The sequence below is a fragment of the Plodia interpunctella genome, chromosome 7 (genome assembly GCF_027563975.2).
Source record: "Plodia interpunctella isolate USDA-ARS_2022_Savannah chromosome 7, ilPloInte3.2, whole genome shotgun sequence".
NCBI lineage: Eukaryota > Metazoa > Arthropoda > Insecta > Lepidoptera > Pyralidae > Plodia > Plodia interpunctella.
Genome location: NC_071300.1, coordinates 9016634 through 9031500, shown reverse-complemented (window position 1 = coordinate 9031500; position 14867 = coordinate 9016634). Strand labels below are relative to the sequence as shown.

General features: G+C 33.9%; 2 protein-coding genes across 3 annotated transcripts; both read left to right on the top strand.

The window, feature by feature from the left end:
• Positions 1–2167: 2167 nt before the first annotated feature.
• On the top strand, positions 2168–7173 carry LOC128671516 (uncharacterized). Of its 2 annotated transcripts, none has more exons than XM_053748027.2 (6): positions 2168–2685; positions 3021–3057; positions 4131–4246; positions 5539–5646; positions 6167–6258; positions 6897–7033. In XM_053748027.2, the coding sequence occupies exons 1-6, from the start codon at positions 2656–2658 to the stop codon at positions 7006–7008; spliced, it is 495 nt and encodes a 164-aa protein (XP_053604002.1). In that variant the 5' UTR covers positions 2168–2655; the 3' UTR covers positions 7009–7033. The 2 variants fall into 2 exon arrangements, with proteins under 2 accessions (XP_053604002.1, XP_053604001.1); XM_053748026.2 differs by having other exon boundaries at positions 2311–2685; positions 6872–7173.
• A 4123-nt stretch (positions 7174–11296) lies between these two features.
• On the top strand, positions 11297–14825 carry LOC128671243 (uncharacterized). Its single transcript, XM_053747568.2, has 6 exons — positions 11297–11460; positions 12025–12079; positions 12162–12253; positions 12785–12871; positions 14012–14115; positions 14523–14825. The coding sequence occupies exons 1-6, from the start codon at positions 11431–11433 to the stop codon at positions 14743–14745; spliced, it is 591 nt and encodes a 196-aa protein (XP_053603543.1). The 5' UTR covers positions 11297–11430; the 3' UTR covers positions 14746–14825.
• The last annotated feature ends 42 nt before the right edge of the window (positions 14826–14867 follow it).

The following is a 14867-nucleotide window of genomic DNA, read 5'->3' as shown; positions in this document are numbered from 1 at the left end:
CCTGCACACTGGTTGATTACTAACTTGTGTGTGAAAAGGAGAATACAATGGCAAACAACTCCATTAATAGTGCCAAGAAAGTTGTTGTGTGTGTTTCATTCCATGTAATGACCACGACCTTCAGCCACAAGGAATACGACTATGAAGACTAGGTAGCTAAGTACTTATATAGTTATATAATTCGTTCGTTATGGTGAAAGCTAGTTCCATTACTTATGTCAACTAAATTGTTAACTGCACTACAACTAAACAGAAATTACAATTTTATGGCTCTTGCATAAATCCATACCTCCAATACTAAAGTTATATTTCCTATACACAACATTGTTGTCAACTCTTCAGATATCGATTTTCCTTTAGACTTCATCATCATCAGCAGCCGTTTAAACATCCCCACTACTGGGGCACAGGCCTTCCTTACGGACTGATAAAGAGTTTGGGACGCGGTCTGAGTTAATTGCAGTACCAAATGCCGGTATTCTCCAGCCACTAGCGTGATTCTGTGGTAATAATTTCAAATCCAAGTTTTAATTGTGTAAAAATTCATGTCACACATCAGAATTCTTGTAATGATATTACAAATGTGACGTTGCATATAGTTTTATGGCGTAAGTATGTGTCAAACAACATACAATTTAATATTTAATGGTGACAATTTGCTATGGAAACAGTGCGTGTATTGTCACTTATCATTGATATTTAAAAACAAATCTTATTTTTAAATGAATTAGGTTGAATTTAAAATGAAAGTAACGTTTATTGTTACAAAATGTTGTTATTTAGTGCACTGTAGGGTTTTATCTACATAATTATATAATGTGACACCTTGTGTGCAATTTAAGTGAGAATTTAACAATTAACTTAAATTCGTTTGCGTTCCGCTAACATTTTATTTTTGTATCTCATGTAGGTTAGTTTTTTTTATATATATTTTTATAATAACTGAGGTGACGTAAGTTACTGAATTACCTTACTGTACAATGTAAAAAGCAATTCTTATAGACAAAATTAACTAGCTGCAGGCCTACCATCAACTTTTACAGAACGATTCCAAAGCAACTCAGTTCAATTTAGGCACCTAAAATGAATTGCATTCATACTAAAAATTAAGTCGATGGTACGAATTTGCGATGCAGTTCAGTTTAGGTCGTAAAGTGGATCGCGTTAAGAGATGATGGTAAGACCCCTGTAAATACTTTTGCACATACAATTTTAAAAAATCATTATTTTTTATCAATTTTACGTTATTTTTAATTCAATCAGTTTGACATTAATATATATTAATTGTAATACCTATATATACACATACACATAATATAATTAGTTAATGCATGTACCTATCTACATTCACCTATATGTTATTTTGATTAATTTCGTATGCCCAATGGCGGGACGTTGTGTACATTTTCACAATATCATGTCAACCTCCTTCTTTGCCAAAATGTTATCTAAAAATTATATTACTACTTACCTTAATTTTAACAAGAGCCCCATGTAAGAAACAGAAAGTGATTAGTAAGCAGAAACTGATTGCAAAGAGCTCATTGAGCATTCATGAAAGGTGAGATATAAAATAATTGTATTTTAACCAGTGACGCATTTGTTTCACCATCTAGCCTACTGGTGGTCCATTACGGTTTTTACAAACCGTAATGGCCACTATTTTACCGCTAACACGACGTGATTTTATTAATAATATCTTTATTAATGAATGTCTTGAAATCTGAGTATCTCTTGCGATGCGATATATATCTAATGAGGTACGTATTAAATAAAATAGTTGAACACAATTTTGTGTCGTTATTTTGTGCAGCGTTCTTTTAAAAGAACGATAATAACAACTGGGATCAGGTATTTATGGTGTCGTGTGACTGTCACAAATTTGTATGTAAGTAACATTAATTAAGTTATGTGGGTAGAATATTCTGGCTGATAGAAGTGTCCGATTAATTACGTGGCTTTAAAAACCACAAAATATTAGTCACAATTGTATACAATTATCAAAAGCTGTGGTAAACTACACGATAAAAATATTAGTTTCTGCATAAGGTAGTGTTTCGGTAAGGGATTTATCGGAAATATTCTGTATCAACTTTGCTGGTGCGTACTATAAGTACCTACAGCTAGCAGTAATTTACCTATATCCATTTTGCATGACATTTCAATCGTTTGTAGCGTTTTGAAAAATTAGAACAATTAGATCAAAATTGGTTGAGCCGTTTGTCTGCTACGAAGCCTCGGACAGACATAGAGATACACAGACGCATTAAACCTATAACTGCCCCCTGTCTGTCGTCGAGTGTTAAAAAGTGTCCGATTTAAATTAGAATTTTGTTATTCTATTTCGAGTGTGGTAATAGAAAGAAATAGTGTAATTTTTTTCCGTATTCACGCGGGCGAAGCGGTGGGCAATCTAATAAACCATAAATTTCAAATATAATATTAGCATCATAAATATCTTGTTGATACATTTTTTTTATGAATAAGGATAACACATAGCTATTAATAGTTACTGACAATCCAGCGTGTCGTCATTTGAGTTACAAAGCTTGGACATTGATGTTTATACATATATTTCCTGTATTATATGGAACTGAACTGAAAAGTTAGTAAATTAAACAAAACACATAGTTATAACAATGTAAAAAACTTGAAATGGATTTGAAGTCTATTGCCTGCGTCTTGGTACGTATATTTATATATTTTCACTAGCTATTGCCCGTGGTTCTTTCCAGAATAAAAGGTCTATTTCCTTATCCTTACTCTGAACTATGTAACTGCAAAATTTCAAGAAAATTGGTTGAGCAGTAAATGCGTGAAGAGGACACAAATAAACAAACGGAACTTCGTTTCGAATTTATAAGTTAGGATAGTTACTTGTATTTATAATATTAGTTATATATACAAACTAACTAATATTAATTATATAAATGATTTGATTAGACTTGATTTTTAAAGTGCCTATTTCAATAAAAATATTATGTAAAACGTATTGTATGTTTTTACAATAATTTTTTTAGATCGCATCCTCTGCACTACAGTTATTGAGAGTAACCGGTAAGATATTTTACTATTGCATTTTTATTATTATAAGACAGCAACACGTAGCACTTCCTCCTTTGAAAGTCGGTTGAAGAATATCGATCGACTTGAGAAGACCATTGTGGTATTTTTTCTCTCTCTCTCTCTCTTCCTATCAATTTGTGTTATATGTAATGATGTTAACAGATGTTATTAAAGGCATCTGACATGACTTTCACGACAACGTACTGTGTCACCGTCAATCCTGAACTCAACATAATGAGACTAACCTTACAATTTATATAAAGATTCTATGAATTTACAATCGCCCGTCTGCTGACAACAATCATCCTTGGGAACGCAGGTTCTATAGCCTGCATTCCAGCTGCATATCAGCTGACCAGGCTGTCTCTTAGTTTTAAATTCAAATTCAAATCATTTATTCAGAAATTAGACCTTCACAGGCACTTTTTCTCGTCAATTTTTATATTTGTAGTTATTTCTCACAAGCTACAAACTACTGGCATTTCGGAACGACCACTGCTGAGAAGAAATGCCGAAAGAAACTCATTTGAACAGTGTTGGTCCCTATCATGCCAGATCGGCTTACCATTATTATAATTACCATTAATATATACCATTATTAGTCATCTCGTATGATATCCTAAGTCCTATTTTAGAGTGGAATAAAATGCCACAATCAAAAACGTGATTCAGTATATATAATTAAATAAAAATTAATAAATGGATATCCTTGTAAACGAAATAAAATATAGTTATTAACAAATAATAATAAAAACTAAATCAATAAAAAAGTAATTGATTTACTAAAAGAAATTGAATAAATATATAAGTATAGTAATTATGGACAAGTCAGCCCCTGTTCGATTGCTGCGCCCGTATAAGGGTCCTTAATTGTCACTATTATATATAAGAAAGATCTGTTACTCTTAGGTACATTAAGAATGCAAATAAAAAATTGAGTATCGAGTATCATAGATATTTCATTTATCTATGATATATATATATATATATATATATAACCATATTTTATTTTTCGAGTATCACAGATATTTCTTATATATGTAATCTTTGTTGTAATTTTTTAGATGCGCAAAGCCAATTTTCAGTACCTTCTGAATGTGCTGATGATACAATATGCTTCCAAAACCGTCAAAAACATTTGAACTATCCACAAGAGGAGATAGATGAGATTCTGCAAAATGTAAGTATCATAATATTAGTATGTGTATATGTGTACGTTCGTTACTCTTTCACGCAAAATCTATTGGACAGATTTTTATGTAATTTCATACACGGGTAGAATATAACATGGAATAACATATAGGGTACTTTTTATCACGAAATTCCAACGCAGGCGAAGCCCCGGGGCGCAGCTAGTTTATTCTTAAACAATGAAAATAAATGCTAGTAGTTTGTAGCTTTGGTAAATATTATTTCATTTAGAATATGTGATAAAGTGCCTGTGAAGGCCAAATTTTGCCAAATTTCTGAATAAATGATTTTGTCAATTGTCTATTACGACAAACATCTAATATATACCTACTAAATACTTTTCAGTTGAAAAAATAATTATTATCGACCTCTACGGCTTCATGGTTAATGTCAAATCAAATCGAAACATTTGTTCAGAAATTAGACCTTCACAGGTTTTTTTTTTCACGTCACACTTTTATATTACAAAGTGATTTCTCAAAAAGCTACAATCTACTGGCATTTTGGAACGACCACTGCTTAATTATTATTTACTTATTTTACTCATAATTTGCAAATGAGGACATGTTCTGTGCATTGTATAGAGCTTATAATTTAGCTTGTTATGTGTTATTGTAAGTTGAGCTTGCTGGCCTGGCCCGCAGTATGTTGCTGGCAACACAAAGTAGATTTTTTTTTTATTTTGATAAAATTTTTTGACTACGAAGTCTGTCATGTGTGTGTCACACATGACAGACTTCGTAGCCGAAAAATTAATTTAAAAACAAAATACATTTTATACAGCTTTGGAACAACCTTTGGAACAGTCTTTGGAATTAAACAAGATCCTAATATTTGGTCAGATCAAGAAGGAAAATGAATATTCATATTATGCAGTGTTATAAAATAGTTATTATTGACAAAACATTCCATAAATTACGTGAGTTTAGGTTTAACTTGGCTGATCTAGAACTGATCACTTTTTCATACATTTTGACTAAAGTTTAGAGTTAGTGAAGCATATTATACTCGTCTTGGCAACACTTTTACATGAAAATGTTTTCGGTGGGATCAATCTGTCTGAACCCTATACATTTATTGCTGGCCCGCGACTCCGCTTGTGACAAAACATAGCCTATATCACTCTCCAGCTCTCTATCCCCGCAACAAAAGTAACCTCAATTCAATGCTTCGTTTCAACATGAGAAAAGAACAAACAAACACACTTTCACATTTATAAATATTAGCATGGATAGATAGTACCTAAGTATGGATTAACACGAATAGCATATGTATTTTCAGAATCCCGTTTTTAGTAATTCATATGATGATTACGATGAAGACGAGGAAGAATTGGAGCTATTGAACAACGATAGCAATGATGAAGTAAACTGCAAGACATACGTTACGGTAAATTCTATGTTACTCTTAATTTAATTTTTATTGTCGAATACAATACTTTATTGAAATGAAGTTTTGTGTGCGTTGTGCGACTTTGCTATTCACATCTCACTAACGAGTGTGCGGTGCAGTGAGATGTAACTAACCAATCACAGTGCGCCATTTTGACGCAACGACAACCACACCGCAATGTGATTGGTACGCTGCATATTTCACTGCGAATAGACTCGATAGTGAAAAGTAAAATAAAAAACGCATACTTCGCTCTCTCTTATCTTCCCGTGTTTCCGGTTACATTCGGAGCTGTGAAGCACCGAAGCCCGGGGTTCGCGTAGAAAATCAACAAAATAAAATTTTGAAGATTTGGCTATACTTTTACAATCGGCCGACTGCCTGACGTCAAGTCTCTTTGGGAATGCTATTGTAACCTTTCAATAATTTTTTAATTTATCGCATTCATTCAGACATGCGCGAACTTATTTTTATAATATGTAAGGATGTATTTCCTTTCTAATCCACTTAATTCCAGTTGGAACCACCTTTCTTCGTAAAAGGCGATAAGTGGTACCCTGTGGTACAATCACGGTATTTGACACAAAATATAAGAAATGTTAGATGCAGGTGAGTTAATAGGTACATGGTATGTATATATAAATTAGAAAACCAATACTATGTTCTATTATATGATATATAGGTACATTTTATATCTGTCATGCTGCCGCAAGTGCCAGTTACCAAAAAAAGAATATAACTTTTACTTATTTCAAAAAAAGAAACAGTTATATTTTTTTGTTTTTATGTTTCTCTTTAGACAAATGGGGTTGGGTGAATTTCACGAGCGTTTTGTACACCGCCGCGGTCTCTCATTAGTGTTTATTAAATTGTACCATACACAGTAATCAATTTAATTATCCTATTTTATAAATAAGTGTTATTCCAGGGTATATTCTAAATTTCATAAGAATCTGTCAAGTAGATTTTGCGTGAAAGAGTAACAAACATACACACACCCATATATGCTCACAAACTTTCGCATTTTTTATAATATTAGTAGGATAATTATATGAACAAACGTATTTATAATAAGTGGAAGGAAATTACATCAAGCGTCGACCCCATTTCAAATTTAATTTGTTAAGGAGTAAAAGAAGAAGAAACATAGATAAACAAACATCAAAGATTAAAGTCAATCTGAAATAGGATATTTTTTAAGATAACAATTTTTTTTTTCAAGCCATGAAGGTAGCCAGTGCTTTCAGAATTTACTGCTGCAAGATAATATTTACAATGCTACATGTGAGACGCAAAAAGGGAAAATCGACATTTATGCTTACGACCATACTAGTAAGGAAATCAAACTTATCCCGATAGAGGTCAATATTAATTGCAAATGCACCGTTAGGGATGTTCCTAAAGAATAAAAAAAAAGCTAAAGAGAAATTGAATTCAGAAATGTATCTGGCTGAAAATAATACAACATTTGTATAAAGAACCATAGATGCTAAGTACCTAATGCTAATAAAACTCTGATATTAACATTGTTTTTATTTATTCACCTTTTCTCTCAAAACTGAACGCTTGGTACAATACCTGATCGTACTTAGATGGTACCTACATATTTTATTAATTAAGTACAAATTAAATGCATTTAAATATTAGGTCCTTACATATAAAATAGGCGTTTTGTTGTACTAGCCACTTTAATCACAAATTTCTGCTCTTTGGTTAGGAATTCCAAATTCAAATTTATACAGCTATTTACACATGTATTTGTGGTTCGATAACCGTCTTTTTTTTCTGATTTTTCTGTTTGCGTCACTCAGTTTACAAAATGGAAAACTTGAAATATCGCGTTATAAACGAGTACGAGTTCCACCGTGGCAGCAGTGCTGCGGAAACGGCTCGAAGGCTTAATGATATGTATGGCGGTCGTGTCGCAAAAGAAAACACAGTGCATTTTTGGTTCCAACGTTTTCGTTCCGGAAATTTCGACCTGCAGAACAAGCCCCGTAGACGGCCGGAGACCCTAGTTGATAATGAAGAATTGAAGGCTATTGTGGAAGCGGATCCATCGCAAACCACGTCCGTGTCACTTGAAGCAAATTGGGAAGATTAAGAAACTTGAAAGGTACCTTCACGAATTGAGTGAAGCAAACCGGCAAACGCGTTTGCTGCGTTACATTACTTAACCGGCACAATAATGAAGGGTTTTTAAATCAAATCATTACCTATGATGAAAAGTGGATTCTCTACGATAATCGGAAACGCTCATCGCAATGGCTGGACCTCAACTCCGATAGGGCAGTCCAAACCGCCTTCAAAGATTTTATTGATTCCCATCCGAATGGTTTTTTTAGTAAAGGGATCAATGAACTACCTGGGATGGCAAAAGTGCATAGATAATAATGGTTCTTACTTTGATTAAATAAAGATATTATATTAAAAATATTCGACTTTTTGTTCCTCCTATAACAAACGCCAATTTCATATGTCCTAATACTACCTAATAAATGCAAATAAGTCCGTACATCGTCGGAGTTTCATGATAGAAACAACCACGTGATATTCCATCCTTGTACAAAATTTCATGGAAATTCATCTAGAAAATTATATGTGATTTTCAGTGACAAACATCCTTACATATATTACAAATTAGAACCTAACATTCTAATATGGCGCCTTATAGCGCCCGACGTGATTTCCTTGGGAATTTCACGATAAAAAGGGTCCGGACAACTAAATATATCTAGCTAGTATAATTTGTATTTAGTCTGAATTGGGCCAAAGAATAGGTAGAATGTTTAGTAAAAGGCATGTTTTGTTTCTATATTTTTAGAACAAACAAAATCTTCTTTTATATTCTTATGTAATGAGAGCAAATTGTTCTCATTTGAGGTTATACTCGTAATATACGTCTGTGGTCTCATTTAATAAAATTTGCGCGGCAAAGCTTACGTATGACATTGTTATTTTTTTTTCAGCCAAGTATTTTATCTGACACTACTAGCGGCCCGTCCCGGCTTCGCTCGGGTAAAAACATAATAAATTATACCCCTAAACCTTCCTCGGGAATCACTCTATCTATTGGGGAAAACCGCATGAAAATCCGTGCAGTAGTTTTTGAGTTTATCGCGAACAGACAGCCAGACATAAGAATGTGTTATTCGAGTAAATATGCTATCACATATGGTATACGTGTTTGTCATGACTGATTTCAAACTCCTTTAGGAACGCTGTGGTTGCTTATCAGTTTTCCCAGAATTAATTAGTCGACTTGAGCCTAACAACAGTAGGGACTGTTGTAAACTCACAATGGTTGACAATGTTTCCAGCCCATACTAAACATATGGTCGAGAAATGCGTAGAGCTAATAATATAGTCACGTATATTGATGTATAAAACTGAATTTAATTTTAGACGATTATAACCGTAAATATAAATAGATGTGTCTACATATTAATGCACGTGACTGTACCTGCCAGATTACCAAGAAGATACATCTTACAATAGCGTAATTCTTCGGACCAACCGCGCATCAGAATTCGTTCACGAGTTGACGTACGCCATTACGTTCCCGAGTTGTTCAGTCGTTTCATACCTAATAGTAACAAGTTAACTATAGCGAAGTCGGTAACCATCGGCTACAGTAAAACAATTGTTCATGCATTGTGTCTCCATTCTTTGCAATCGAGGGAATAGGGTGCGTTGCATAAGTCAACTTTGACGTTAACTTTAACCTGCGCAGAATAATCAAAGAAAAAACGTCGAAAAACGCACATTTTGACTAAACGTAAGCACTCAGGTCAACGTCAACGTTAAAGTTGACTGGTGCACCCTAGGTTGTTATTCGCTCTTGGGTCGCAAAACTGGTTGAGAACAAGAGGAGGACATGATTTTTATGTCAAGAATTGAATGTAACAAGATCGCTCTGACTGTTATTAAAGCTAGTATCAAACGTGACATTTAGGCAAACAAAAAACTTTTTGACTAGACCCAAATAGTAGCTAATATAGGGTAAAATTGACTTTGAAAATTAGAACACCTAACCCTAATCTATACTATTATTATAAAGAGGTATAAGCGTTTGTGAGTTTGTGAGTATGTATGTTTGAGGCGGGTAATCTCTGAAACTACCGAACCGATTTCAAAAATTATTTCACCATTAGAATAGTACATTATACAAGATTGCTATAAGCTATATTTTATTTCAAAATTCCCACGGGAGCGAAGCCCCGGGCAACATCTAGTCCTTAACAAGCGAATCATGAAGCGGTGGTGGTGTAATGGTTAAAACTCCCGCCTGTGGATCGAAAGGTCTCAGGTTCGAATCCTACTCGTGCCATATGATTTCGTATACCAATCTGACTCATATATACTATTTAGTTTTCATAGACCAACACTTGCTTCCGGTAAAGGAAAACATCGTGAGGAAACCCTGCACACTGGTGGACAGTTTAGTTCACTAGTGTGTATGCGACTAAATGCAGAGAAGACAAAATGTATTAAATTCTCTGTCTTAAATAACTCGCACAATGTTATACCTTTAACATGGTAAATGGGTACATAGTACTAAATTCCTGGGCATCACTGTGGATGACAAATTAAAGCGGGTAAACATATTCAAATCACGGCCAAAAAACTTAGTACGGCAGCTATTGCAGTGAGAAGGATCAGACAGTGTACGAACATAGATACAGCTAGACTTGTGTATTTCAGCTACTTTCATAGCATTATGTCCTAGGGACTATTAGTTTGGGGTAATGCGGCTGAGATAGGAAAAATTTTTGTATTACAGAAAAGAGCTATCCGTTTTCTTTATGAGTTAAAACCTCGAGATTCTCTTCAAGAACTCTTCAAATCAATTAACATCCTCACTGTTGTATGTCAGTATATCTTTGGTGTGCTTATTTTTGTCAAATCAAATTTACATTTATATAAAAAATTAAACGAAGTAAATAGTGTAAACACTAGAAATAAGCAAAAACTTTGTATGAACAGATTCAGACTTAAAAAGGTTCGGCGGTCTTTCGTGGGTCAAAGTGTAAAATTATTCAATAAACTCCCTGCAGAGGCTATTAATCTGCCAATGAAAAATTTTAAAACTTATGTTAAGAAAAATTTAATGAATAAATCGTATTACACAATTAACGCCTATTTGACTGATAAAAACGCATGGATCCTCCCGACAACTTTGCCACTCCACACATGATCTCCTAATTTTTATTTTACTGTTTTTTATTATTTTATTCATAATTTTTACTTTGGGATTCGAACCCTCTTCTTCTTAATTAAGAGCTATGCTCTTGTCGTTGGAGTATACGCCACGCCTCTCTATCCTCGGCTTTGCTTATAATGTCTCGATACGACACAACACCTGCCTTCTCTTTCAGTTGGCTTGCATAACTCTTCCTCGGTCTCCTGGACCTCTTCTTCCTTTCAATTCCCCGAAACCTGGTCCTCCAAATACCTATTTGGCTACTTAGTAACATTGGGACTTTATGTTCTCAAATTACGTAATTTTTCAGTATTTGTGATGTCACTGATAATAATTATTCCCGCTGGATATCCTCATGTGGACAAATAATTGCGTAAGTATTGTATCAAAATATACGTCAGCGTAAATTACCAATTCATCTATCAGTATATAAATGGCGCGAAATATAACAATTGGCAGTATTCACAAAGCGGGTATCCCGTTCATTATACTACTACAATAATTAAATTTTATATTACTTTTTGGTAATAAATTTAATTGTTCCAATTTTGTGACCATATTTGATTCTAATCTGCAAAATGTCGCCGAACGCCGCCGTATTGTTTTACGTAAGTTTGATTTTTTATTTTATTTGCGAAACTTTTATTAATTTTATTTCCATCTTACATTTGTCTTTACAGGCGTTAGCTTGTAACCCAATTCGATGATATTGCTTATAGAATACTTTACAATATAAATTATTTACAATATTCGAGTCAGATAGCTCAAAAAAGCCCCTAATTTTTTAATATATTTTAATAAAAAAGTTCACTTACAAGAAACTTGTAATAAGATTTAGTCAAAATGAATAATATTAAATCAATGAATCGTCAACTTTACAAGTCTTGATTATGATGTCGTTGATCATGATTATGAAGTCTTGAGTATGATGGTCTGACAACTAGGGATACCGACGATATTCTGATGTAGAGACGAAAATGTAGGAAGAAAGACCTTGAGCTCCGAACCTCAGTGGCTGGGAAGCTGTCAGGATAACGCTCAGTTATCCTGACAGCTTCCCAGTAGAGAGAGTATTGATTATGATAAACATTCGAGTAATTTCCACAGTTTTGTCTGTTTTAATACCTGATTAGCATAGCGAAGTATAATAACCTAATTAATTTCTTTTTTAGATTTTGGGGATAATAATTGCACTCTCCTGTTGCTCACCGCGTAATTTTAAAAGTGGTAAGTTAGTATTTTAAGCAAAGCATTTTTATCAATAGTGTAACCGTACCTATTTGTAACTTAAAGTTATTTATTTTTTCAGTGAAAATGCATCCAAAATGCGCCAGCAAAACCTTCTGTTTTGAGAGAGGAAATTATCCCGCACAGCTGATCGAGGACCTGGTGAACAAGGCTGTAAGTATCACTGGCTTCATCATCATTTCAACCCCTTTCCACTATCCTTGAAAATTTGTGGTGCAGTACTCGAGACACCCGTCATTGATCGAATGGCCCTGGATTCTAATCCTTAGTACCATATTAATTAGGATTCTTAGATTAATAATCTTCATCACGCATTTTTATACACCACCACTTGCTTCCTGTGAAAGAACATGTCGTGGGGAAACCCGCACACGTGCACATGTTTGGATTAGATTTATTTCGCTCGAGTAAAACATAAATTATATTATACCTAAATCTTCCTCAGGAATCACACCATCTATTGGTGAAAACCTCATGAAAATCCATAAAGTAGTTTTGAGTTAATCGCGACATTGAAAGACATTCACGGCGGAGGATTTTATTCTAAATTATATAAAGTTTTTATGGAGCTTCTAACTGTTCATAGAAGTCTTTAATTTGAAACAGAATTACAAAACTATACGTTGTTATTAATCAATTAATATTAATGCTGATATAGATAGATCATGCTGTCTTTTTTTCCAGAATCTTACACAAATTGACGGCGACATTCCAGAGCATCGCCAGACTTCGCATTCCATAGTGGATCCTTGTGAAACATCCAGGCCTGCCGTGAGTTTACTTTATACTGTTAGGTGGTAGGGTAATCTCAGGTAGGGTTGATAGGCAAAGGCAGACAGTTGTATAATAATATAATTAATAAGTAACACTTCAAGGGTCTATAAATAATTTAAGATATTTTATTATATATATATTTTATTAAATAATAATAAATTTATTATTATTATTATACCGTACTGTGGTACGTGCCGATATCATTATGGTAATGAATGAGTCAAAATGTGATTTAAAAATATCAAATGGAACAATAATTTAAAATTTTGAATTTAGAATGAAAGCGCGCACGCGATATGACTAAAGAGGTCATAATGCGTGGCGTTACAATACTATCATATTTAGGTACCATACAGTATAGGCCAGTACTGATTACCTTATTTAGGTACCTCCAGTATATAGGACAGACTTAATGTTAAACGCAATCTCTACTAGTCAGTACATTTGAAAAAAAATTGAACAATAACTAACAATAACATTTTTTTTCATCTCATTATTATTTTCAAAAATAAGTTAAAAAGCATGTGTGACGCATGTATAACAAATCCATTTAAATAGATGCTTGAGTATTTTCAAAATAAAAACATAATTTCTTAATAAGCAAGAAATTATGTTAAGATTCTTAAGACTACCTACTAAAAAAAACATAATTTCTTGCTTGTGGGGTATGTTGATTAGTTAACAGTACCTACTACTCTCTAATGAAAATGCTGTATGTCGGCGTGAGACGGGAAGAGATGAATTAATTCAGCCGAACTGGCATGGTCCCGATAGCTCAGTGGTCAAGAGCACCGTCCCGGATAGACAGTATAACAAATCCATTTAAATATTACTAACTGTTGCTAATGAGTTAGCTCATCAGGTTATAGTATTAGTTATACAGTATTAACTAATGCCCGCGGCTTCGCCCGCGTAAATTTCCCACGGGAACAGTATTTTTTCCGGCATGAAAGGTACCCTGTGACGTTTTCCATACTTCAAACTAAGTTCATGTATACAAAAATTTAAGAAAAAAAAAAATGGCTTGTATTAGTCCCATAACGACACCCCATATTTCTTTTTCTTTCTGTAAGTATATATATATATGTATATAGATAGATTATGTTTGATAAATACTTATAGCCTTTCGTTTTCCAGAATAACACTATACCTATATATCAGGTCATAGATCTACACAATAACGTTAGATACGTGGTTCAGGCAACTCGCTTCAAGCAAATTATCCATCTAGCGTGGTGCAAGTGAGTATTATAATGTTATTTACTTTATTGATTTCCGTAAGGAACTATATGTATATTCTTCACTGTATGCCCTCCTATTTGCCACAAGAAAAAAGGCTAATATTTAAATAGATTTTCAATCTCGACGACCTCCGTGGCCTAATGGTAAAATGGTTATCATGCCGGACTGCTACACTGGAGGTCCCGGGTTCGATCCCTCGTCAGATCAAGATAGATTTTTTTCAGATTGACCTGGGTCTTGGTTGATTATCTAAGTACAAGTTATACAATATAGTACAGTTGAGTTAGTACACTCATCACACAAGTTCCGAACTTACTTCGTAGCTAAATCGATCTGTGTGATTTGTCCATACATATTTATTATTTATTTGTTCGATTTTTAATTGTTTCCCTACATTTACTTTCAGAAATAAAGGTGAAATTACGCGAAACAGAGCGTACGTCAACGTGAGCCAACTCGAGGCGTTAAATTACAAAGCATATTGCTGCCAATCGTATACAAACTACCGCTTCTTGGTGCTCAGCCTGGACGGGACTAGATTAGAAAGTGTGAAGGCCAGAAGGATTCCCGTGAGCTGCCGATGTAAGATGCACCCCATTGGAGAAGTTATTAACCCCGATTACTGTTGACGATTGTAAATATATTATAGATATACGAATTAAGTCCTGAGGCAACTTATTTTTGTCAATAAAGTTTTCTTTTTTCTAAAGTACTTCTCTTTTTCAATTTTAAATACCGCAATGTTCACTTC

Bases quoted from the DNA above. Each gene is read 5' to 3' on its own strand.
- LOC128671516 (XM_053748026.2), top strand. From the start codon at position 2,656: ATGGATTTGAAGTCTATTGCCTGCGTCTTG. The intron at 3,058-4,130 runs GTAAGATATTTT...GTAATTTTTTAG, and splicing joins ACAGTTATTGAGAGTAACCG to ATGCGCAAAGCCAATTTTCA. The intron at 4,247-5,538 runs GTAAGTATCATA...ATGTATTTTCAG, and splicing joins TAGATGAGATTCTGCAAAAT to AATCCCGTTTTTAGTAATTC.
- LOC128671243 (XM_053747568.2), top strand. From the start codon at position 11,431: ATGTCGCCGAACGCCGCCGTATTGTTTTAC. The intron at 11,461-12,024 runs GTAAGTTTGATT...TTTCTTTTTTAG, and splicing joins ACGCCGCCGTATTGTTTTAC to ATTTTGGGGATAATAATTGC. The intron at 12,254-12,784 runs GTAAGTATCACT...CTTTTTTTCCAG, and splicing joins AGGACCTGGTGAACAAGGCT to AATCTTACACAAATTGACGG.